This window comes from Pezoporus flaviventris, unplaced genomic scaffold (assembly GCF_033815535.1).
Source record: "Pezoporus flaviventris isolate CSIRO_AGI_PZ_B2104156 unplaced genomic scaffold, CSIRO_AGI_Pfla_v1 ptg000025l, whole genome shotgun sequence".
NCBI classification, from domain to species: Eukaryota; Metazoa; Chordata; class Aves; order Psittaciformes; family Psittacidae; genus Pezoporus; species Pezoporus flaviventris.
In genome coordinates this window covers 21,676,891-21,702,186 of record NW_026892573.1, presented here as the reverse complement: position 1 = coordinate 21,702,186, position 25,296 = coordinate 21,676,891, and the positions used below count along the sequence as shown (strand labels likewise).

Below are 25,296 nucleotides of genomic sequence, written 5' to 3'. Positions count from 1 at the left end.
CTGACATACTTAAAAAAGCCTTTGTTGTTGTTTGACATAACACTAGCCAGTTTCAACTCTAGTTGAGCTTTAGCTTTTTATGTCTTCTCCTTGCATATGCAAACCACAGCTCTTGCTGTGAAGCCTGACCTTGCTGCCAGAGATCATGCAATTTTTTCCTCTTGAGCATCATGAGTGGTTCACTGCTCCCAAGCTGGTCTTCTGTCCTGATTGACTGACTTAGGACACAGTGGAATTGCCTGTTCCTGTGCTTTTAACAGGTGGTTCTAACAGACTGACCAGCACTTGTGGACCTATAAGCCCCTAAAAGCAGATTCCCAGGGGATACTGTTACCTATCTCCCTAAGCAGCTTAAAGTATGTCCTCTTGAAAACCAGGATAGCAGTGCTGCTGACCCTTTTTCTCATTATCCTGAAAAATTTAAACTCAGCTATTTATGGGCAAGAGTGCTGCCTACCATCACATCTCGCATGATGAGTCCTTCTCTACTCACAAATAAAGGGTCTAGGAGGGTATCTTTCTTATTTGGCTTATTGACTACTTGTGACAAGAAATTATCTCAACCAAACTTGTGGAATATTTCCCAGTCTTGCTTGTCACAGCAGTATGGTATCTCTATAGAGTCCGGTATTTGAGACGCAAAGCTTTCTGTTGGAGCTATAATTACATGAAATAATTTTTCATGAGATAATTTTTCATGAGTAATCTTTTAAGACTCAAAGAGGTAATTTTTTTACTTGTGCAGTAAATATGTATGCAACTTTTTTGCAACTAATCGAAACAGGGTTTGTGAGCTGTGGCTTTTTCAGTAGAACACTGAAGAGAGTTTAAAACTAATGGAGGAAAATGATGAATTAAATGCTGAATTAAAATTGGGTTTTGAAATCATCTGATGATTTCACAGCTTCGATCTGTAGCTGATACATTCCAGTCTTTGTTAAAGCAGGTGGACAGGAAATCACATTCAGCTCCATCACAGAAATAAATCAGTAAATATGCTATATTTGGAAACAGACACTGTGTTTATAGTAACTTCCTTACCTCCACGGAGTACAGACTGGCTGGATCAGGCCTTTTTGCTGTGTAGTTAAAAACGCACCATTCATCTCCAGGTCTTCATCTACTTTGCTACCAGTTCCTCTGAACTCCTTATGAATACTTTTTGGATAGTCTTTTCCCATCTTTCTTTTCCCTTCATCATAGATTTGAAAATGGAAACAATTATTATAAATGGGCCAGCTTTAATGCTGTATTTTTTGAAAATGTTTTTGGAAAGGCAAGACTTCTTCACTGCAATCAAGAAATGAGACCTAAATAGTGCCTTTGATAGAGAACTTTGAATATGCAATATTAGAAAGTGGGCAGAGGCAGCTCTTTTCAGCCTATTGGTGGTGTATGAAGAACCCCTTCCTGCCTCTTCCTGTTGTCTTTCCCTTAGGAAAGCATGCAAGCCTTACAGTTGCTCACTCCCAGTAGCCCTGCTATGGCTACCTAACTACTCCTCACCCATGGAATTGGCTTTAGGCAATCTCATTTGGACTGTGCAGTCTACATAATATAGTCTGCATGGATGCAGTTAGACATTCTCACACCTTAAGAAAAATGGACTACATAGGACAGAAAAGGAAATGTTTGAAAGTGCCAGTTAAATGTGCAAAATAGAAAATCTATAGGGAGCCGTAAGGGACTGCATGATCTAAAAAGAAAGCAATAGACACTGCAAGTAAGAAACATAATTAGATTTACGATAACGGCAATTTTCTAGGACTGGTAGGAAAGGCTCATGAAAACCAGTTCATGGTTGGTTTTCTTTAAGAGTAGTATCCCACTGTCAAAAAAATAGACAATCAGACTAAAAGCTTTGATACTATGTTTAATGCTGGTCTTTAAGGAAATTTGGATGATCTCCATAGCAACTTTGCTAAGTACTAACTACAGTAGCACAGACATTTGGTTTACTTCTTCCATATTTATTTTATTATCCATGCCTATGCCAGAAAATACACATGCTCTGTATTCACCAAATAAAATAAATTTAATACCTCTTATGAAGATTTTATAGCTTTTCTGAATGTGGTTTCTCTAGAATGAATAAATGTGTTTGCTCAGCAGTTTGAACAGCTGTAACAATATTGCACACACTATGCATCCTTATTTCATTTCCTTAGCAAGTGTGAGCAGATTTTAAACAGGTGGGTCAGAATTTTCCAGAAATCTTTTCTCGGAAAAAGTCATGGACTTTTTTTTTTTTTTTTCTGAGTAACTGCCTCTTTCTTCAATTTTTAGTTACCATTTTCTGCTTTCATTAGGAAAAACAAAGAAAGCAAATGAAAATAATTTGGGCATGTCAGAATAAAAGCCATATGTTACAAAAGAGAGATAAATAATCAAAACCATGTAGGAAAGCAAAGATTTAAAAATGTTTCATTGTGTTTTCACTGATTCTCTTATGAATTTACCAATTTTAAGATATTTTTATTCTTTATTTTCTTAATTACTGTAAGTATTTAAAATTGCACTTCTACTTAGAAAAAGCTAGAAAATTGTAAGGATTATTAATTCTATTTTAAATGCAGGTTTGATTAGACTGGCTTCTGGGCTGTGCTTATTTCTCCCCAGCAACCTCCTGGAGAGAGAACGAGTAGTAGTGAAGTTGGAAAAGGTGCTTGCGGTAGGAAGAGATCTGTTACACATATCTAACAGTTTCTCTGCTGATTAAGAGCTTAGGACTTAGGATACCTCTTCTTCTGGTGTGGTTTGGTATTTACAGAAGATTTTCAGTGGAACAGTTTATTTCAGGACTATTTTCTGCCTTGTACTACTTGGAATATGTGATAAGTATTTTGTGGCTCTTCTAAACATTGAGACTTCTGAAATTGGAGGAGCCAAGAATTGATGAACCATGCCTGTGCGTTGTGTTTAAGCATGGCGTGAGAGTGTATCTCATTCTGCTTATGAAATCTGCAGGCTTGGGGAGGTTGGAGAGATGCAGAACAATCTGGCTTTAGCTCTGTTCAAGAGGTACTGTCTGAATTAGTATTCAGAGGGTGGAGTAAATCACAGGTAAAGACTGAGTATAATGGGAGTCTTGCTTGAAATATTCATATATACCACATACACTGTAGATATCTACATTTTGTCAGACCATTGCCATGCTTTTAATTCGTCTGCAAACCTCCTCCATGGTTGAATCCGAATATGTGATACGTGGAACATACTTAAAAGATGGATGTTGCAGGACTTTCATCTGGCTGGCAGAAAGCAGGTTTAATCTATAGACAATCTATCGAGAAGAGGCCATAGGAATTTTGCACTGAATTCACTGCAACAAGTGCTGCTGCCTTGGTCATAGTAAACCCATAACAGCTTTGATAAAAGCTGTGTGGGGTGGGAAGAGGAACAGAACAGAATTAAAGAACTAGAGATTTGTGAAGTGTAGTATGTTGGCTGGATTCTCCTCAAAGTTATATACAATTACACATGTGTGTACATATATATGCATGTGCTCTTGCGTGTGTCTAAAAAGATTCTGTGCTATATTACTGGGCCAGATCTCCAAGATAATCTTGGGTCTGCTCATCCTACCACTAGAACAATGTGTTTCACATCTGTTTTGAAGGATCAGTAGCAATCTCCAAAGGATATCCTGCTTTATAATTTTTCCCTTTTTATTGTGGTGTTGTGGCTGCCTATAAACCACTGCTATGTTGCCTCTTGTGAAATGGTCGCAGCGGCTGCAACCCTCATTGAAATTCTTGTCAAAGTCATCTAAATTCTCTTGTCACACTGCCAGGCATCAAACTAAATAGGAGCTAACTAAATGGATGTAAAAGGAAGGAGACTAGGTGAGATGAGCAGAAAGCATTTTGCATTGTGGGCCTCACGGGAAGCTGCTGCACTGTCATCTGTGAGCCTGTTGTCTGATGGAGTTTGAGAGAGATGGATGGTTGCTCAGGCTACTGCTGCTATTAGTAAATTTTGTGGTACTGAAAAATTCCCAGGCACTAGATCTCAGTCCTTTGCACAAATTGCTGGAGTGGCTCTTGGATGGTTTCATTTCAGGTCAGCCCTCTGAATGGTTCTAGGCACAATTCAAGGACATGTCATGGGTCAGGGACAATTCTCAATAACCATGTTTGATGTAGCAAGACTATATTGGACTTTAAGTTTATTCAATAGCGTGGGCATGAGCTGCTTCATGCCTGTTGGCCTCCATGTCAGAGAATGGTCCCAAATGTATTTTATTTCCAGCTACAGATCTAGCCATAGGATTTAGGCTCCATCTGAAAAGCTGCCTTATGTACTTCAACCTAGTATCTTCGTCATATCAGTCTTATGATTTATCTTTGATCTAGTTATACTGGCTATATCTACAGCTGGAGATCAGTCCCCAGCACTGATTAATGCGTTAGTCCAGCTACAATCATGTTACCTTTGGTCTTCCAGGCATTTTTGCAGGCGGTAGCTCCTCTTTGAGTCTCAGAATGAGAGTCTGAGTGGTAATAAAAAGCTTAAAAAAAAAATAATTCTTTGTGCCACGGGTTTAGGAAATGACTCACAGGCCACAGAGGATATGGCAACCAATTTATGAAATCTGGGGCATTTCTCAGTTCCTGATGAAAAATGAAAATCACACAAATTAAATTTCACGTTTGGAAGTTTTCTTTGTTTTTTAAAGTTTTTTGCTGACTGATTATTTTTAGCAAAGTGCTATTAAGGCACAAGTCCAGTGAAATCCTGCATGACTCCCCTCATGACTAGCAGCTCATGGTAGGCTGTGGTGAAGTTTGGCTGCAATATGTGGGATTTCAATGGTCTTGCTCCAAAACGGTACAAACATGCTGACCACTTTAAGTCTGGAAAGCCCAGGAGAAACAGTGATTGTCAGAGCTTTAAGCAGAATGCTGATTGATTGATTGATATCTGAAAGAACTTTCATTTCTTTTGCAGAATAAATTCTCAGTCTCCTTGGTCCCTACTTTCACAGCAGCTGGAGTGGCAGGCCAGCAAAGAGAGAGAAGTTGTCCTAGCTCAGCAGAATTAATTTTGGGATTTCTACTGTATACTTGGGCTGAAATGGATCCAATCATTAGCAATCATTAGCTACCCTCTTTTAAGTAAAAATTTGATTGATGATCTAAGAGAAAGAATGTGCATCCATTCTCACCCCCCATAGCCACTGAAGAGTCTGCTTGAGAGATAATCTTTGGTACTTTTGCAATATTTTACAGGGTTTTAAGGTTGGACCTCTAAGAATCAGGTTTGTTTTCCTTATTAGCTCCCCAAAAAAAGGTAATGAAAACTTGGGTATGCTATCAGAGCACCTTGAAGGGGAAAGGATTGGATAAGATCCAGGTAGATGACAGACAACCTATCAGATGGGAAGAAAATCTGATGATATAAACAGAAAAGATGGTCAGGCATGTCAAGTTTATCCATGTGAGTGTTCCAAGCCATCAACATGCAAAGAGCAAGCACTGACCATTGCTGAGCTAATAAAATAAATAGACCTGTTCTGTAAAATTACATTTCAAAAGAGGGCAGGTACATGCAGATTGCTTCTTGAGGGAAGTCTTCGAACTGTACTGACTCCAGAATCATGTCCAACTCCTAGTTTGTCCAGGACAAAGCTGTGCCAGGGACCAAGTTAATAATTTATAGTATAGATCGTTACTTCTCTGATGCTGCTTAATTTACTCTACTGAGGACATGGAGCCAGTAAGTCCCCCAGACATTTCAGGATTTTTCTCCTCAACACTACAAGCTGATAAATGTTCCAGTGTTGATCTCGCAAATTTCTTCAGGACGGGCTTAGCATTAAACCAGCAATCACCTATTTTAGGGTCATATAGCCTCCTGTCAAACAACAGCAAGACTGCTACCCAGTGGCTCCTTAGTAAAGCACAACGATAAGCAACGTGTTTCTATATGTATTCTGATCCTTAGTGCAGTAAAACTGTGGATTGTGCTATTTTATTAAATTATTGGCACAGATAATATGGATCAAATTTTGTTCTCCCACTTCCTGTTACAAAATGATAGGCCAGAAATAACTTTTCCAGGATTTATTGAGTTAGTCCAGTTTTGAAAATGTAATATTAGATCCTTTTCTTTATACTTGTTTCAATGAGTTTGCTTGGGATCAAGTTTTATCAGTCTGTTCATGTAGCATTCACTTTCCAAACTGACCTCAAATTTATCCCGTAATGTGGGGTTTCACATTTCACACTCCCACATTTTAAACTGACATCCCACATGGTTTCTCCCCAAGGTAGCTCAGCAATAGGCTGATTTCTGGATGTAAATTTCAAGGACTGTTTCACAGGAAGTTCTTAAAACACTGAAATTTATAATCCGCGTTTGTGGGGACTAGCGGGACCTTTTCATAGTCTGACATCTAGTGGCAGCGTTCTGTAATAGCAACGACATAAAGCGACAGCCAGAGAAGGTCAGAAACGTCGCACCACGGGAAAATTTTAGCCATTAACGTGTAATCAGATAACTTAATTTTGTGATAGACAACCTGTAATTTAAACTTTGTAATCTTCTTAATGTAAGGCAACGCACTGAGTGGTGCAGTAACAAGCTTGTGCTTCTCAAAGAGGTGAAGAAATGTGCATTTGAACTTACTTCATGCTTTTTGATAATGCAGTCTTCTCTTAATTCTAAGTACTGGCACTTTCTTCCAAAATCACAGACATTCATTGCAAAGTCTCCACTGACTTTATAAGGGAGATAAAAGATTTGAAATACAAATAGGAGGCAATACTGATATAAATTAAAATAAGCTAATAGTCCTTTTTAAATCACCCATGTGATGCCTTCTCATTTCCAAAGACAGAAACCCCACAACTCATCGCCTCATGTACACATGTGCATTCATGTATTCTTTACCTGTCTGGGCTCTCCTGGAAAGAGCTGGTAGTTTGCTATGTCAGGAACATCACACCACGGTCTCTGAGTCACTCTCATAGTGTTGTAGTCCACATCATTGGTCACCTGAACACATTGGAATGCCTGTATGTCTCTAAGATTCCTTGTCATGCCGCTGCTGCCATCTCCACAGCCTGCCGCCTTCCTTTTTGCATACAATACTTGTCAAGGCTCTTCTAAAAATCCAGAAAAATTCAAGCAAATATTGCTCATTGACATGTCAATGTTTTGATTTAGGTAAATGGAGTATCGCCCACGGTTTGTATAGTGTAAAATGTTGATTTAAAAATAAAAGTGTTGCTGAACACAGTAAAGTTTGGCAATGGAAACTGGGCAGTTACTAGCATAAAAAAAGCATAGCATATTTATTTTGAAATTAGATCTTATGCTGAATTGAGGTTTGATTCAGAATGAAAGGAAATTGTAATTCTGGAGTTTTCTACGGTATCAAACACTTAGGTTTTGACAAGTTTAGTGTATTTGCATGAATTTTCTCTAAGGCAAATAGAAATTTGGCAAAGAAGTCTAAACAATAACTTCACTGTAGTCTATAGACAGATTTCTATTTCAAATACATAGAGATGGAGAGATGGAAGGGAATTGATGGGTATTTGTGGAGTTACTGAAGAAAAAGGCAAGGGCATAGTAAAGAGGTTACATGGAAGAAGCATGTGATATATTTGAGAATAGCTGGACCACAACACTAGAACATTCATGATGATAGGCAGTCCTGTTGATATCTTTCTTCAGATGTTTAGGTCTGATCTAAAGACTGAGGTAAGGTACCCCCAGGAATGACTCACCTTATCCTAAGACAGGCATTCTGTGAAAAGCATCTTCATCTAGGATGGTCAAATGAATCATCATCTGAAAGAACCTGTGTCTTTCAGTCATCTTCAAAGGAAGCATTATGTCTGCCAGATGTGTTCAGATATCTTGGATACCCTGTAGTCAGTGTCACTAAATGCTTATGTTGAGGCAACAGAATCAGTTGACCCATACTCAAGTTAGATTAATCTGCTGTGCATGTAGCTAAGGTTTCTCTTACGGGGAGAACTTGTGCAGTTATGATCTTTGAAAAGGAGGTTGGTGGCATGAGGCCCTTTGCACTGAAACACTTCTCACATTTTACTGAAGGAGCTTCAGAGTGTGGCAAGTTACTGTGGGGGTGCATTATGACCCCACCTCCTCTGGGCCACTCTACAGTTCCAGCAATTCGCATTAGGCTTTGTCCTTTGGGTAATGAGCTGGTGGTTAAATGTCCCTTGACTGTACTAGGATGCATGGCTAAGGTGGGAACAGCACTGACTGTACCAGGAAATTCTGTTGCTTGGCCAAGGTGGGAAGTAAGAGTGGAAATAATCAGTCACCATTGACAGCCTTGGAACATTCTGCACCTTGGTTGTAGCTTGTGTGGAACAGTATCACTGTTACTGGAACCTTGAAAACTGAAGTAACTACTAACCTGATTTGCGGCCAGGGTGGAAATTTACTGATGACTAAAGGCAATCATCCTGCAACAGTGGTCCTAAGTGAGGCCCTTTTGTAAATACCTATATTTAGATATGTATGCTTGTCCTGCTGCAACACACCTTCAGCCCCTCATCTGCAGTAATCCCCAATTCCCTTCTTTGTCATCTTCCTGCTTTCCCAGAAATGTGGGTTAGGTTTGCAGTGGAAAACAACAACAAAAAATAATCTAAACCAATTGGGAAAGTGCTGCTAATCACTGTGACACTCAAATCTTGAGAAAGAGAAGGGATTGGTTATGAATTGGGGTGGATGTAAACTCTGTAAAGTTCCCCTATCCATGTCCCTGGAACGGATAAGGATATCAGCCATCCACTGATCATAACAGAGATCTGCTTTGTGTGCTTGCCAGGTCAAAAATGCTGTGGTTTAATTTTTCAGCTTTACATGGTGATTTTGGGGAGGGAAAGGGCTCTGTTTTGCAGTCTTTGAGTTGTGTGAATAAGAATAGCTGCTGCATGACATGAGCCGGGGGGTCTCTGTGCCAGACCGCAGAGAAGGGAACACTTCTGCCTGGTGGTGATGGGGAAGCCCAGCTGCCCCAAGGCAGAGGCAAGGGCCTGAAGCTATGTTACAAGCAGCCCTTTTGGTGCTTTACAAGACGCTTTTTCTTTAAATGTGAAACTCCAACATTCAATTTTTAAACACACACAAATAACTCGGTAATACATATAACACAGTAATAACACATACAATGCAGTAATAACTTCTAGATACAGGTCTGATAACATAGGATGAAGGAACGGCCACAAGAATGTGGAACCTACATAGGGATTTCCAAGAAAGTTTCTTACACAGAGTTCCATAAGCAGCTTCTCTTTCCTTTGGTTCTGTTCCTTTCTGTGTAAAACTGAGCAATCTCTTGATTTTCCAGCAGGGTTATAAGAGAGGATTGGTTAATGACACAGTGGTTGTTCTTCTGGACAGAGAATAACCTTGCAAAGCACAGCCCTGAAAAGAAGCTATGGGATTTCAGATAGCGACAGGCAACCTATGTGGGGTAGTTACACCACCTGACTGTGCATGCAGACATCAGGTCTCCTGATTTCTCCTCCCAGTGCACTTACCTGCTCAGAATCGATGTGTTAAACTAAATGCTTACTCCTGCCAGACACTTTAGGATCATGTTGCAACAAAGCTGAATTTGATTTTGTAATTTCTAAGTAAATAAAAAGGTGCAAGAGAATAAAGGCTTATACACTATTATCAATTCAGGTGACTGTGGTAACTGCCAGCAAACGTAAACACAGTTTTGTCAGAGAAATTTACCCTGATGGGTATTGATCTATTTGCTTTGAATACCACAAGCACATTCCAGCATGATCCAAGGCATGTACAATTACATTTTTACAACTGCTGCTGAGAGAAACATTACCTGAGGGCTAAATCCATCTTTTTTACAACTCCCTGCTGTTAGCTACACAGGCAAAGCTTTCAGTAGGAGACTTGGGACTGACTTCTGGTGCTAAAACACTTTCCTTTGGCCACAGGGTTTGTGGATCATTCTCTGGTCTCAGTTCCGATCTCTCTCCATTAGGCGTGTGGACAGCTCTGGCAGAGCCCCCCAGATAGCTTCCTCCAACAGAAATTTGTTTTTTTTTGTACACAAACTAAACCCGTGTATGGCAAGTGAGGACGATGACGCTGACTTCAAAACCACGCTGCTCGGAACCAAAATGCTAATGTACAATCAGCCTTTCTAGGCATGCTTATCCTAGTATTAAAATTTACAGTTCCCTTGTCCCTTGCCCCAAACAGATGCGCTGAGAGAGAAAACCCTTATTCCTGCCTGTTGTCAGTATGTTCTTTAAGCTCAGAATCCTTCTTCCATGAATGTTTTGTTTCACACTTGCCATAAGGGTGGGGTCATGATGGTCAAATTCTCCATAAATTGCAGGGGCTTATATTTTCCTGATGCTTAAACATCTTTGAAGTCTCAAATCCAGTCAGTAGGACACCCAGACACAAGGATATAGGTGGAAATTAGGTAATTAGAATTTGACCTTCACAGTCTAACCAAATTCTTACAGAAATATCATGTGTGAAAAAATATACTGCAGCACATTCAGAAATCAATGAATGACCTCTGTATTTCCTTTGGTACAATTTGCATTTTATTTAGGCTTCTGCTTTCCCACTGATTCCCAAAATTAAGACCTCCGATAACCTGCACCTGAGGCAGAAGCAGAAAGATTTTCAAGGTGGCAGGTTAAGCTCTGGGGATGAGAGCTGAGGAGACTGCAAGGGGAAGGAAGATAGTGGAGTCCATTCTTGTTTCATGTGCAGATCATTTTGAATGTAACAGTATGAATGCTCCTTTCTACAGCCAAGTGCGCGAGGAATGGCTGATGTCTGAATGCTTTGTCTGAACTCTGTTATGGCAGTACACTTCTATAGTCACAATAAGCACAGATGTCTTCATTAGGACTTTGAGTCAAAGATTTCAAAAGTAGTATTACTTAAACATGTTTGAATTTTGGCATAAGCCTGAAGGCTTTGCTGAATCAGCAGCTTTGTCTCTAATTAAAGCCTGTCTTTTAGCTCATAATGTACACAGGCTGTGCTGTGATCCTGGAAATGAAGAAAGAGTTTATTACTCTAAGAAATGAAAAACACATCTTTAATAATAGCCATTCTACTTCCATATTTTATGCTCGTTAAAACACATGTCCAGGTGACGTTTATGTACATCTCTGTAAACATACACTTTTTAACTTGTAGAATTTTGCTCCAGAACATACCTGTAGGAGTTTGGTTTTCTCCTGAGAAGCCTTCCTTGCTTCCTTACACAATGTGTATTTCTTTTGCTCTTAAAGCCTGTTTTGTTCACAATAATCCTGTTTGCGGTAGTGTGAAGTGATAAGTACACTTTTCAGCTGCTTGGAGAAATATAATAACCTAAGCTAAATTACACCATGATTTAAAGAAAAGAGTTCATATATTTATGGTATAAATCACTTCCTCTATAATCTTGGGTGAAAATCAAAAGCAGTGCTTATAAAAGTAATGATGATAGTCTGAAACACAGCTACAGGTAAATATGCATATATATATGTATTATACACAGACACACATTTGAAAAATGTTTTCTGGTGCTTTTTGTAAACTCCATATTTTTCATCTTTATTGCAAAGTTCTTCTGTTTGATAATGACATTTATCATATGCCTGTAAGCTATTTTGCTGTCAAAACCACCTTCATGTTTAGATATTGATTTTTTATCTTAACCAGTGTAACCTTCTCAACCTGGGGTAAAGCAGATTTCACCACCTCCCATAATAGTTGCTGACAGTTAAGGGGACTCAGTCCTTCAGGACATAGTTTCTAGCACTCTTTGATAAAGTCTAATATTTAAAAGCTCATGTTGGCTTTTTCCTTGATGGCTGAAAACCTTGTGTTGCTCAGCTGTGTGAAGGCTGTATTGCCCTCGGTTCTACAAGCAGCATTGTTAATGTAAAATACACAAAGTAATTTCTGTGCAGCTGTTGGGATTCCCTACTCCTTTAGCCCCTGCAGCCTGCAGAGCCCCAGAGAGACCGTACAGACCCACATGCACCTGTGGGCAAGGTACCTCTATTGGAGCACACAAACACACACATATCTATGTTTTTTCATTTACTAGAAGGTAGCAAGACACAGTGCTTGCACATCATTAAAACACATGAAGAGCATGATGCATAAGGAAAAACCCCAACAGACAATACCCACCCCCATAAGCTTATTTAATGAATGAATACAGCCAGACCATGAAAAACTCTGATTCACAGCCAGAACCACAGAACCCACGTCTCAAACCTTTAGGTCCTCTCTACAAAGTATGTGCACAGGATACACTCAGTAATGTCAGTGAGATGGCTGTCACTGAGAGTTGTCACCCTGCAAGGGGTATTTGTAGCCCTCAGAGAAGTGCTCTTCTTTGTTTTACCCAGGCACACTGTGCAGCTCATCTGCAGTCCTTGCTGGCATACTGTCTGGTACCTGCAGTGGCTACACTGCGTTTTAGTACACTGCTCTGGGTATGGTTCTGGCATGTCTGAAGGTTCAGCGTTCAAAAAAGTTCAAACTTTATAAGCTGTTCAAAAACTGTGTTGCCTACCAACATTTAAATACCGGCCTTGCAGCTTCCTTTTCTGTTATCAGAACTTGGACAATTAGCCACAAGAGGCATGGAGTTATGAGCAAGGTCAGGGAAGAGTGGTTATGTACATCCATATAACAAAAAGTTCTTTCTCCATACATAAGCTCTCACACTTTGTCTTTTTACTTCCTTTAAGGTAGCAAACCCTCAGAAAGATTCAGCATCAGTTTTCTCAAGGCTTTTGGAGAATTTGTCTGCTACCCAAGAGCACAGGGTAGCTTTCACCTGAAAGCATAAAGGAAAGAGCTGGGGTTTAAGCTCTGCTCTAGCAAGTATTTTACTATAGACAGCTCCTGCTCCACTCTGGTCCATAAAGCACTCCCATGCCAGTGCTAGAAGACCAGGTTCTTGCAGTCCGAGAAGCGAGCCGGACTTTTCAGGACAATCTACCGAGAATGCTGTACTTGTGTGTCTCAGCAACATTTGACATCAGGATGCATAATTTCCTCATTTCCTAATCCAATCTCATCATCAGTATCTTATGATTGATTTGAAAAACAGCTGCTAAAAAACATTAATTGGCCAAGAAACAAATGAGCATTTTTTCTTTGTGATATCAAACAACTGGAAACACTGTTTTTATATATCTTTCCTGTCTTGCCTTGTCTGCCCTTCCTAACTGCTCTGGTCAACAGTAGGAGGAATATGACATTACAAAACCAAATGAAAATGTGCAGTGGAAGGCAAGAAGGATGTTTAGTGAAAACACCAAGAAAACAATTTTAGCTCGATCACATGGGATCCTGTTTTTTTTTTGTGTATCTGTTTGTGTGTCCATCTGATCTCACATTAACTGAAGGTCCTGGCCAACTTCAGCCAAGTCAAACTGAGACAGTGTAGTTCCTAGAGGTTTTGTGGAAAATAGCAGCTCAATAAAAGAGAAATAACCTTATTAATGGCTGGGCTGTGGGGGCCAGTTGCTAGTCAGTCCATGGGTAGCTGCACAGTGTTTACTCAGCTAGTAACCTAAATGTAGTATGAGTAACCTAAATGTAGTATGAGGATATGCATTATGAGGGGCTATAGGTGGCAGAAGAGAGTGGAGGTGGTACCAGGAACTGTCTAGAGCTGTGGGAGGATATGGTGAGATGCAAGGCCCTTCCCTTTGTTAGCCAGGCTCCTGGCAGAGATGAGGGAAAAGACCACCAGTAAATACTTAGTATTTACTGGATTTCTGCTGTGTCACTCCTATTCTGGTTCTTATTCCTTCAAGACAAGAAGTGAAGAGGGAAAACTAAGTGACCAAGCTGTTATCACAAATCAAAAGTCAAGCCTTTTTGCATAGGGAATGCCTTTTCAGGCCTTCTTTGCAAAAAACAGGGAAAGCAGTGCTCATTGCTTTCTTTATTTTTGCAGGGGACCCATGAAAACGCACCCCATGCTGGATTAAGAGAATATCAAAGCTGCCAGTCAGAGAACTTCACTGACAGCATTTCATTGGTAAAGATTAACTTTCCTTAAGACAAAGGTTTCATATAAAGTGTGAAACAAGGTTTCACCTGAGAAAAGAAGGAGCACAGAGTAGCTATGATATTTGTTTATGTATCTGAAGACAGAGGACCTTGACTATGTATGACAAAGGACTGAATAATCCCCTTGATGACTCAGTGATTAAACTTTTCTTGCAGCTAAAACTACAATTGTATTAAACATTGTATTAATGTTTAATTAATTAATGTATTAAACATTGAGCAAAGTGTGTGTGAAAGAGTAATCTGAGTATAAACACCTGGGTGTGACTTGGCAGCTTCTGAGACTGTGCTGTTAAACTCTGCTTTCTACACAGCCAACAACTGAACTGAATGCTGGGTAAGAGTTTAAGGAAGCTGGAAATAAATAATAGGTAAGGAAGTGTCTCCATCCTGCCTGCCTCCAGCATGTTCTACTCTTGTCTTAAGGGATATCGCGGTCACTTCACAGGCAGTGTCAATCCAATCAGGTGCTTTCAAACAACTTCATCCCTGGCTTGTGGTGACATAAAAAACTGCTGGTGTATCTTGCCAAAAATTGAGTATCAGAGAGGATAAAAGTAGCATGTCCTTCTCTTTCATGTCACATAAAAACTAACAGACACCCAGCAAAGACACTATAAATTTCACCAGACTTTAGCTGTCTGAAAGTTAGCTGCTCTAAGCTAGTTGGATAGCCTTTCTCTGCAAAGAGATGTTTTCTTCAGGGACTGAAGATATTGGTTTGCCCCATCACAGTCTTAGGAAGAGATATGTAACACTGCAGAGAACTTTTACCTCTTTTTTAGGTACAGGCATCTTCTATAACTTGTGTGACTAGATGTGAAGACAGACAGAAAGCTACAGTTAAGTCAGATGAATCTCACCCAAATGTCTGCCATTTCACTCCACTCTAAGTTTAAATTTTGATTAGTCTTGTAGATCAGTGAAACAGCATATCTGAGCCTCTATTTTGACTTTCTGGTGGAAACCAAGCCAGTGCGATTCTCATAGCAATATCAGCAATGTAGCAGTACCAAATGGTACCAAACAGCCAAATCAAATAGGTAAGGATCAGGTTGGGATCAATGCATTGTTCGCCTGGTACTGTAAGAATACATAGCAAAAAGGAACTTTTTACTCTAACATGCAACAGGTGTGTAAACCAGCCAGATATGTGAGAGCTAGGGAGCAGAAGGACAAGCCAGTTCTAATGAGATCATGTTCTCAGATACACCCTGCCATGCAGGCAGCAGGTTCTGGGCCTGTTTCCAGAATTAAATGTAAAGGAAATACTTGGAGAGGATATAGTTGTGACTTTATAGGTCTGATTTTGCAAGGAGTTTGCTTCATGCACAATGGCAATATGTAGTAAATGTCAGATATACGTGCACTTGAAACACAGGCTTTGCGTTAGCGGAGCAGAGGTTGTGCTTCATGACATTGGTAATTAACTATATTTCTTGAATAGGACACAACTGATTTCTGAAGGATGCCATTCATAGATTCACAAAAATGGTTACTGATGAAATACTAGTTTTTATATAGCTATAGACTGTGAGCTAATGTATTTAGGCACTGGGGCTTGAGAATGATTTTGGTGGCAACATACTGATATGATGTGAAAAGAAGAAGGCTGAAATGGGCAAGGAAAAGCAGGAGAAGACACAGGAAGACACAGGAGAGAGGACAGAAAAACAAGTGATTTATGAAAAAACTGGCTCCTGAAGTTGTTTGGAGATCAAAGAATAAAAATACAAACATTGTATGTTGGAAGAATATTAGCATATTAACCTGAAGTCTTTCACACTTCAGAAATATGGAACACCTTCAAACAAATGAAGCAGAATACAGTTGACATCAACCTAAAACCTTTTATTGCCAAAATATTTGAAAACCCATCTGAAGTATAAAATGATATATTATGTTGAATATATTACACTTACTCAGGAGAAAAAATGCAGTTTTATTCTAGCCTTTGGAGGTACCATTAGAACTGACATGATGATATATTAAAGTAGTAGATACATAGGAAAACTAGTCCTATTGCCTCTTTTGTATAGTAGTGTTTATATGAACAACCTTTGAGAAATCTAGAATGATTTTTATTCTCAATTGTTGTGTGTAAAAAAAGCTTAATGATATTAACAGTTAAACCAGCTGTTACTCTTTGTTTCACGGATAACTTTTTTAGCAGTAGGGTCGAACTCCCACTGCTTTGATCCATGGAAGAAGTAGAATAACCCTGGAAATAAAAAAGTAAGGCATCACGGCATTAATAAAAGAAACAGGTTCATTCTGACAAAGCAGAGAACATCACTCTTATACACACAGGAGAGCATCTCCTCAGTTCTTTTGCAGGACATATCAATAATGCCATTCATCCAGAATGTCCTCCAGAACTCAAGTAAGTCCTTTACAAGTACACCCATTTTACTTAAAAGCTCATTTCATTTACCTTTTTGTTGGAAAACAGCATCAACTCTCTGGCTAATTCCCGGAAAGTCATTGACTGTCTGTCTAGGATAACCCTTCTCCATGGACTGGCTGTTTTCATCAAACCTAAATCATATGAAGGGAGACATGTAATTTTAGAGTTTAGACATCAATTCTGCAAAGAATTAATCGGCTGCTGAAAAGTATCCACCATCTGTAGTTTGTTTGACTGATTTGAATGGGGTTACAGAGAGTAAAGTTATCTACTCAGGTTTTCAACAAGGAGGATACTTGTTCACTGATAAAGGCAGGCACAGATCCCGGGAAGCATTTGGAGTGAGAGAAAGTGAAGGAAGATACCAAATTTTTGACAGCAGGGATGGGATTTACCTCCTTTTAATGATAGCAGTGTGACAGACAGTGCATGGAAACTGGCTGGGTTGATTCCTGCTACAAGGACTGCACATATTTATTGCATGAATTTTAAACTCCTCTTAGACTTTGATATGATTGTGCGTAGTCCTTTAATATCTGACAGATTTAGATGGAGGAAAGGAAACTCTTAATACAATCAAGTTGTTTCTAAGTGAGCCAGGACAATTTTTATAAGATAGGTCTGAATCTGGGTGCTTTTAGGAACCCTCTCTGGAAAAACATGCAAGCAAACAAACACGCCTTTGTTTTACTTCTCCATGGATACAAGAAATACTTTTCACAGGGACATGAGACTGAGATAAGGAGTTACTAAGTAAGAAATCCGTGCTGTGGTTTTCTTGCATGCCTTTGTCTTGTGACCAAGGCAGTAAAGTATCAATTAAGTATATTGTAAATACTCATTCCAAAACTATCAAAAACAAAGGACAGGAAATGACATGCAGCACAAAATCTAGCTAACACTTTATGTCTCACTGAAGAACCCCCACAATTAGTCACAATAAAGTCTGTTTGACCCATATATGCTCCTGGTTGCCTGGAGAAGGCATTCACAGGAGTTCTTGCACTCAGAGGGAATCTATCAGCTTCCCCAAAATTTTTTTTTTGCTTCAGTTTGACTGGTATTTGGGTATTGGGAATCACTCACCACAGTCGAAATAACGTTTAGAAGAATCATGTTGCAATTCCAATGCTAACCGGTCAAAGAAAGGAAAATGAACTATCACTTCTGTCTCTCTAAACCAGATAAAATAATCTAGGAGTTTTCAGAAATCACAGAAATTCTGCACAAGCCACCCCAGCCAGCCCTCTGCTGAAGTAGGTTTGTTTTCAGATCTTTATTTCCTAGAGATACTTTTGTCTATTGTATTTGTAAAAATTCTCTACATGCCAGAGTTTTTTTAGCTTCCAGGCATAATGCATCAAAATGGGTCCATATCTGGAACGGCTATTTCAGGACACCCTTAAGCTCTCAAAAGTCAAATCTATATTCTTCTCCTTGTGCAGGAGTCAAAGAATTCCTATGAAAAGTAAGATTGCTATAATTATGTAGTTACATATAATTACTTAAAAGTCTACTTTCTCTTTTATCACATAGACAATTTTAATTCTATTCAGACTACATTGGAGTCAATCATAAGAAAACACTTGTCAGTTCCTCTTACCTCCAGTATTTGTCACCTATGAAAAAGTATGTCTTCCCTGTATTTTTATTACAAACAGCTGCATCAATTTTCTTGACACCTTTAGGGAAGCCCAATGCGTGGATATTCTGTGGATAACCAAGCAACACCTGATATCCGCTGATAACCCAGAATTTATTGCCTATTAAAAAAAAAATATTTATTTTCACCTGTGATTTTCAGAAACTAAAAGGAAAAATTCACTCCCTTAGTGTAGGTTGTAGGAAAAACAAATTAAATGTCATGAGTTTTTATTTATTTATTTGAAAAGTTAATTTTATGCACATATAGCTACCTTTTCTCCCTCCTATCCTCCCTCAAAATTAAAAGTAAGAAAAATTTGAAGAAAGTCTCATACTTCACCTTTGAAAAATAGGATCCGATCTTTCATGTTCTCATATGCAGCTTCAATACCAGGTGGCAGAGTTGGCCAGAAGGTAGAAATTAATTCACGCTCAACTTCTGAGTTATCAGGATAGACTCGCCATAAGTGCCTGATTGAAATATGGAAGAGTTTTTGAAGTAAATCATTAACCACAGACATTTCTATATGTGTATAAGAATGTGAACGACGTCATGACTTGCAAGCTGTTTCTTGTCAGTGGAGCTACCTAGGTTGATGCATCAGAAAGGAAAACACTCCCCTCAATGGGAAGTGAAGGTTATTTTTTATTCTGGCTTCTTTCTGGAGTTGCCCTTCTTGTTGGTACTGATTGATTATGGGATCAGCTACAAGCTGCTGAAAAATTCAGGTTGTTTCTGTACCCTATAGTAAGACAGTTACAGGGTCCCATATAAGCTTGACTGTAAGCTGTTCCCTATATGATTTACCCAGATGACTTTGGGCTTGATCAGGTGACTGAAGGATAGATTAGCCCAACTATATGGTAGAACATACTACCTTCTTAGAAAATGGTTGCATCATTTAGTTATGTATTACTTGGTGTAACCATTTATACACCTGGGAATAAAGCTTTATTGTGACTGAGATGTTTTTTTGGAAAAAACTAAGCATTTTTTTCAGGGCATCCTGTAAAAATATGAATATAACTCATAACTTCTTAAGTTTTATTTCCATGAACAGAAATCTATCCATTTGTCTCATAAGTCCCATAATCATAATCATTCAAACCACTCAGTCTTTGTAGAAACCAAGGAAAAAAAAACCTCATGGAGACCAATGGCATAGCAATATTTACCTGCCCTTTAGAAAAATGACTTCTTGTCGGAGTGTAGTTACAGCGTTGAAAGACATCTGGGAGCCACAAGTCTTAGGTGGGGTAGGGATGGCTGGCCTTTTATCTGGGGCATTTGGTGGAGATCCTAAGGAGACATTATGGGAAGAATACACCAAATTTAGAGAAACATTCAGGTTTTCATATATAATTGTACTTTTGATAATACGAGAAGAGAAATACTTTTACAGCGAAACTTTGTGATGGAGATTATTTCTCTCCTGCTTACTCTATTTTCAAGGCATGAGTTTTACTCACCATAAATGGACTGTATGCCATTTATATCATCTGGAGAGAGGGGAAATTCGCTAGGGCTGATGTAGGCATAGTTGGGGAACATCAAAGCCCTCTGGTCATTAGAATGGGAGAGACCCAGGGCATGGCCAAGCTCATGAGCAGCAACAAGGAACAAGTTGAACCCTTAAAAACAGATAGAGAGATGAGATCAGTCTAAGTTTGGTCTGCAAACGGCTGATATGAGCAGAGCAGAACTATTGCTCAGTGACAGTGTTCACAGAATATATTGAAATTCATGAGGGTATGGATATACGTAAACATATTTTTTGTATAGGCGAGGCTTGTGCTCTTCCCCAATAGAAGGGAGTGACTTTTGGCCTTCTTTCCTGCTGTTCTTTCTGTTAGCTACTGAATGTGTGTGTGGCATGAGTAGTGTCTGGGGGTGAATGTGGGTGCAGCTCTGAGGAATGTCCTGGCAGGGTTTTCTGGCGGAGCTAGAAAATTAGATAGTGAGTCAAAACAAAATAAGAGCTCTCCAGGGCAAGGATAGGAAGATGCACTTTGTATTCACTTGAGGTGCTGAAGTGTCACCCTGTATATCAGCCTTCCTCCTACAAATCTGAGAAAGAAAGGTGAGATCATAAGTAGGCAAGGGAAAATATAATGTTAGCAGAACAATTTAATTTCTTATCATTAGGACTTGAAAGAGTATAGTTTCTTTATAGCTTTGTAAAATAAAATAGCTTTTTAAAATATGCTTATGCATGCTTATTCCCAGTGAAATATGTTAGCATAGTAAATAGATAAAAATGGAATTTCCTTTAACATACATCCCTCTAAGTAACACGCCTTTCTCAGTTAGGAAAGAATGATCATCTGCCCTGCAGACCAAGAGCCAACAATGTTAACAGACTTAGTGAAGATCACAAGTCTGTGGCAGAGCAGAGGACTGGTCATCGATTGCCCAAGAAAGGCTGGCTGAAGCCAAGATACCCATTTCTCAAAAAATCAAACAAAGTTTCAATTTTTCCACACATATTTCCAGTCTTCCCCTCTCACAAGTCCTCCACACTCTCCCGATTTCTGCAATGCCTGGCTTCTGGAGCTGTGCTGTTGAGAAACAGCAGCAAAACTGAGGTTGACCAGTTCCAGTGTGGGGAAAACACTACATATTATCAGCATGACATGTCCACTTCTCATCCTTCTCTTTTTTCCCACCACAATAAACCCAGACCTTTTCTCCTCATGCAGTGCTCTTACAGAACCTTTCTGTTTGCTAGCTCCTTGCTTTTCATGCTGCGTAACCTCAAGCCTGCTGCAGTTATCCTATGCAATTTTCCATCCCCCAAACGGGATGAGATAAGGGTCTAAAGTACAACAGGGTGTGTACTTAAATACAATGACAGTTGTGTCATTGTGTACTGACAGATGTGTCATTGTGTACTGACAGATCTGTCAGAGGCAGCATGTTCTGCTTGGCTAGCCTGGAGATTGAAGGGAACAGGCCGTTGAGCACTCTGTGTTCCCTTCTCTTCTAGCCTGGTGTAACACATCTGTAGTCAGCTCTACACACTGCATCTCAGCCCATGGGAGGCCTGAACAGCAGGTTCAGACTCCCAGCTCCTGGTAGGATGCTGAAATTATTTAGAGAACTCTTTTGTGTATAAGCTTATCCTAGCTGATATTTGGACCTATTGTATTATCAGTGAAGACTCTTCATTATCACTGGTTTCTGTAATGTTTTCTAGGTAGTGGGAATCTCCTCTGAGGACTTCCACAAGGCAGGGTGTGCTTCCTCTGCAGTGTGTGGTAGTGCACAGCTTGGTGTCCGCGTGTGTGTCAGGAGGGGACAAAGTCAAAGCTTTTACCATAGGTTGTGAAACTCTGGTGGGCATGGGTCCTAGCAACCCCCAGGTAAGAGTGGCCCATGTCTGTAGCATTCATATTTGAAAAGGGTTGTCCTGTTGGTATCTTTACCATCATTAAATAAGAACTAAAGTAGATCAAGCTGATTTACATCACTGCAATTGTTATTTTTGCACATACCCTGGTTGGAGGATGGCCTGTAGTATCCTCAGACTGCTCTTATGGTTAATGTTGTGTTTCATCTCAGTCTATATCTTCAGTTAAATAAAATCAGAAAGGGATTTACCCATCTGCATAACACTTCAGAAGACCTTTTTACCTACCAGCTGAGCCCATGGTCCAATCTTCATCCTCATCAAAGTGCACATCACCACCAAAACCATTGCCAGGTGGAAACGCATGACCAAGGACACCAAGGGGGCCATCAAAATAACGAGGACAACGTCCATGAGCTAAATAAGGTGATGTTGAAACAATACAAAGTTTATGTTATGACTACTGCAAAATCTTCACATTAATTTTAACATAGTTTGTGCAGTCAGCATATTACCTTTGGTCCCAAAAGCAATCATTATATCCGCTATTCCTTCATGAATACGAGTGAAAATCAGTGGGGTGACAGTGCTCCACACTTCAAATGCCTTATGGATTGCTTTATCCACATCCTCTTTGGTCATATCTGGTGTGCGGTTAACAATTCTATGATATGAGAGTTCAAGTAATAATACTTAGTGTTTGCAGAAAAAAAATCTCTAATATTGTCATGATGATGAACAGAGATTCAGGTAACTAACTTAACCTACAGTCTAGTAGCTCCCAAGATTCATCTTGGATTGAGTTAGTTCGAGGAATGTGATAACCTGACAAAATAGCTGCTCAAAAATCTGCATCACAGTACGGTTTTAGCCTTGTCTGAAGTCAGTTGACAAAAAACCCCAAACCTGATTTTCTACACTTTTGTCTCTGCTCTAAGGCCGATTCCAGAACCATACATGAAGGCTACATGATGTAACCAATCATGCAATACTTAATTATATTTTTTCATAATAATACTTATGTACATGATATCAGATTTTCTCAAAATAGCCCTTAACCAGGAGGCCATCTCTTGAGCGTGAGGAAAGTCATGCCCTCAGGTTCCTGTGACTACCAAACTGTTGGTCTTAGCAAATTTTGAAGATAATGGGGCTTGTACAAAGTGCAGTGGGTATTTCTGTTCGGTCACAGAATGTTTGTCAGGAATGGTAAATGACAAGCAAAATACTGTGATTGACTAGCCCAAATCTCAGAAATCCTTCTCAGGAATACGCATAGCTAAGAGCTGGGGAAAGAGAAACCTTTCTGTGTTCCCAACTGGACACAATTGCTATAGAAGTTGTATTTAACTGTAACACATGTGAATACCCACAAAAGCAAAATTTTAATTCAAAAAAGCAATTATTGAAATACTACCTGTATGTCAGCTTGTTTTTTTTCCATCCTGGCAAAGTAATTCCATAGAGACCCACATCAGGAACTCCACACCTGGGTTTCTTCATCATTTCCAATGTCTCAGTGTCTGGTTTTCCAGTCACTTTCAAACCAAAAAATTGTTGCATTTTCTGAAGTTTTTCAGATGTGGATTCAGCATTTGATTTCCATCCAAGCTGATTTGGATCAGGCTCAACAGCATAGAATTTATTTAAATAGTCCTAGTGAAAAAGTAAAGCAGTTGCATTTCACATTTTGATATGTTCTTAAACAAATACCTTACGACTGGTATTGTTTGTGTGCTTTGCTGGCAAAAGCATCTGCTCGTGATTTTGGAGCAAAACAGATGTTTTCCTGAGGATCATAGCCAAACAGAAACAGACAACATTATCTCTCTTATTTATTTGACATTTATAGTTTGTACAGATTAATCCCACTTTAGTAAAGTTTTGTGTAATAGCATTGTCTCAGAAAGACAGCAAACTGCTGTGTATCTGGGACATGCAGCTTATATCTAAAAAGAAAGGGCTCAAGAGATCTGATATGGACAATGTAGTTACCTGTACAAGCTTTGTATCTTCTTTGTTGTCTTTCTCTGAGTGTACAGAGAGAGCGTTAGAAACAGCTGCACACATTAAAAGCAAAAGTGAAAGATCCTTCATTCTTATTCTCATCTCTATCCTGGTAGGTGAGCAGTCTGCTTTCTGCTCCACGTGCATCCTCTCCTGGATCCCAGTTTATATAGTTATGGGGTGCTTTATAGAGTCAGCTGTAGAGTGACTCAGAGTTTATCATGTTCTGATTACCTCCCACATCCTATAACGCTGCGCTGGCTGACACAATAAAACTTGATTAAACCCATCCAATTTCGCAGACATCTGAAGTCAGTTAGCACTTGAATAATGCAAGCTGCTTGGTTACTATTTCAAAACCGACACTCAGTTTTAGTTATTTGAGACTGAATTTTAGTGATCCTCAGCAATTTCATGGAAGATCAAATGGACAAATGCAAAACCTTCCAAGCTGTCCAGACCCAGCTGTTTGAAATGCGGCCCACAAATGTATGGGGACTCCTCAGAATTCTCAGCCTAGAAAATAGGAACTATGCACTGAATATGAACCCCAAACAAACAAACAAACAAAAAAACCCAAAACAAATCACTTTGGGAGAATTTACTATAAGCAGAAACTTTTATTTTTAAATTGATCCATCAAGTGAGACTTGGTGTTTCAGAAAATTGATGACAACTCCAAATCACTCCCCAACTCTTACCTACAATTCTTTGAAAAGGTGTGTTCCCTTTAAGTTATACTGGTGGAACTGGTGGAAAACAAGATACAGATAAACTAAAAAGATTTTGCCCTATAAATCCAGCCTAAGGAATGTGGATAATCTTATATCTCTGTCTGCATTTACCTAAAGTACTTATTTATGTATGCATCTATCTATCTATCTATCTATCTATCTATCTATCTATCTATCTATCTATCTATCTATCTATCTATCTACCTACCTACCTACCTACCTACCTACCTACCTACCTACCTATCTGCCATTTCATTACAAAAGGTTTCTTCAGTTTAACCACATTAGCCACAGGGGATGTGATTATTTCCTGTCTTAAGTAATTCAGAATAAAGGAAGTTTCAGGATTTACACAAACTGTGACAAATTATGGGATTTCGCCCTGTGCTGGGCAAGCACCTTCCTCTTCCACTGGTGGCAATTGGAGCTGAAGGTGTTTGGTGCCTTAGAGAAGCTCTGACAGCATGTACTCAACTTTTACAAAACAGTTGTAAGAAATACCCTCATGTTGGACTGTGGCTTTTTCAGGAAATCCTTGCTTCTGAGTTTTTGCTTTTTTTGTTGTCACTTGCAGCCAACTTTTCTCCAGCTGGAGGTGTTAATGATGAATTTTCTACCCCAAATTTCACAATATAGCCTGGTTAGTTTAATTTATTCATTAATGGTATTAGCTACCAAGAACAAACACCCCCCCTCCCCGCCAAAACCTCCCCAAACCAAAGTTGCCACAAGCAAGCAAAAAACGAAATAACCGAACACTTCCCTTAATTTGCTTTTATCACTTTATTGTAAGGTAAGATCTGGATCCTCTTCAGTTCTGTAACTGAGATAAAAACTGTGACAATGATTTTTCTAAGATGGAGAGCTCAGCTGAACTGAAAATGGGAATGACTTGTGTTTATGCAGAAATACAGACTTTCTTTTTTGAGAACCACTTCATATTTTTGAATGGATATATTTATTTGTCTCAAACTTTTTAAAGCTAGAAGTTATGATCACGGTGCTATATATATGGTATCAATAACAAAAGACAAAACCCCATTCCATGGCTTTTGCACCAAATATATTTTCCAATGGCATA

General features: G+C 39.2%; 1 protein-coding gene and 1 long non-coding RNA gene across 4 annotated transcripts in view; one reads left to right on the top strand and one right to left on the bottom strand.

The window, feature by feature from the left end:
- LOC133271599 (uncharacterized) overlaps positions 1-25,296 on the top strand; it is a 54,469-nt gene that overhangs the window by 20,900 nt on the left and 8,273 nt on the right. Inside the window, exons 1-2 of one of the 3 annotated variants that reach the window (XR_009744196.1) lie at positions 16,427-16,456; positions 21,687-21,900. The exons of the other annotated variants lie outside the window; for them this stretch is intronic. This is a non-coding gene — a long non-coding RNA (uncharacterized LOC133271599). Of the gene's footprint in view, positions 1-16,426; positions 16,457-21,686; positions 21,901-25,296 lie in introns of those variants that run through there. 3 annotated transcript variants of the gene reach the window in all.
- LOC133271596 (matrix metalloproteinase-27-like) lies at positions 15,904-24,400 on the bottom strand. The gene is made up of 10 exons (XM_061457835.1): positions 23,470-24,400; positions 22,892-23,130; positions 21,990-22,138; positions 21,763-21,891; positions 19,595-19,756; positions 19,301-19,424; positions 18,465-18,595; positions 18,084-18,243; positions 16,508-16,611; positions 15,904-16,294 (listed from the first exon to the last, which is right to left on the bottom strand). The coding sequence occupies exons 1-10, from the start codon at positions 23,626-23,628 to the stop codon at positions 16,194-16,196; spliced, it is 1,458 nt and encodes a 485-aa protein (XP_061313819.1). The 5' UTR covers positions 23,629-24,400; the 3' UTR covers positions 15,904-16,193.

What these genes read in the sequence shown, in the direction of transcription:
- LOC133271596 (XM_061457835.1), bottom strand. Translation starts at nt 23,628, where the DNA reads ATGCACGTGGAGCAGAAAGCAGACTGCTCACCTACCAGGATAGAGATG. An exon ending in TGGCATACAGTCCATTTATG is followed by an intron (nt 19,425 to 19,594) that starts GTGAGTAAAACT and finishes ATGTCTCCTTAG; the next exon opens with GATCTCCACCAAATGCCCCA. An exon ending in ATAGGTGACAAATACTGGAG is followed by an intron (nt 16,612 to 18,083) that starts GTAAGAGGAACT and finishes CATATGATTTAG; the next exon opens with GTTTGATGAAAACAGCCAGT.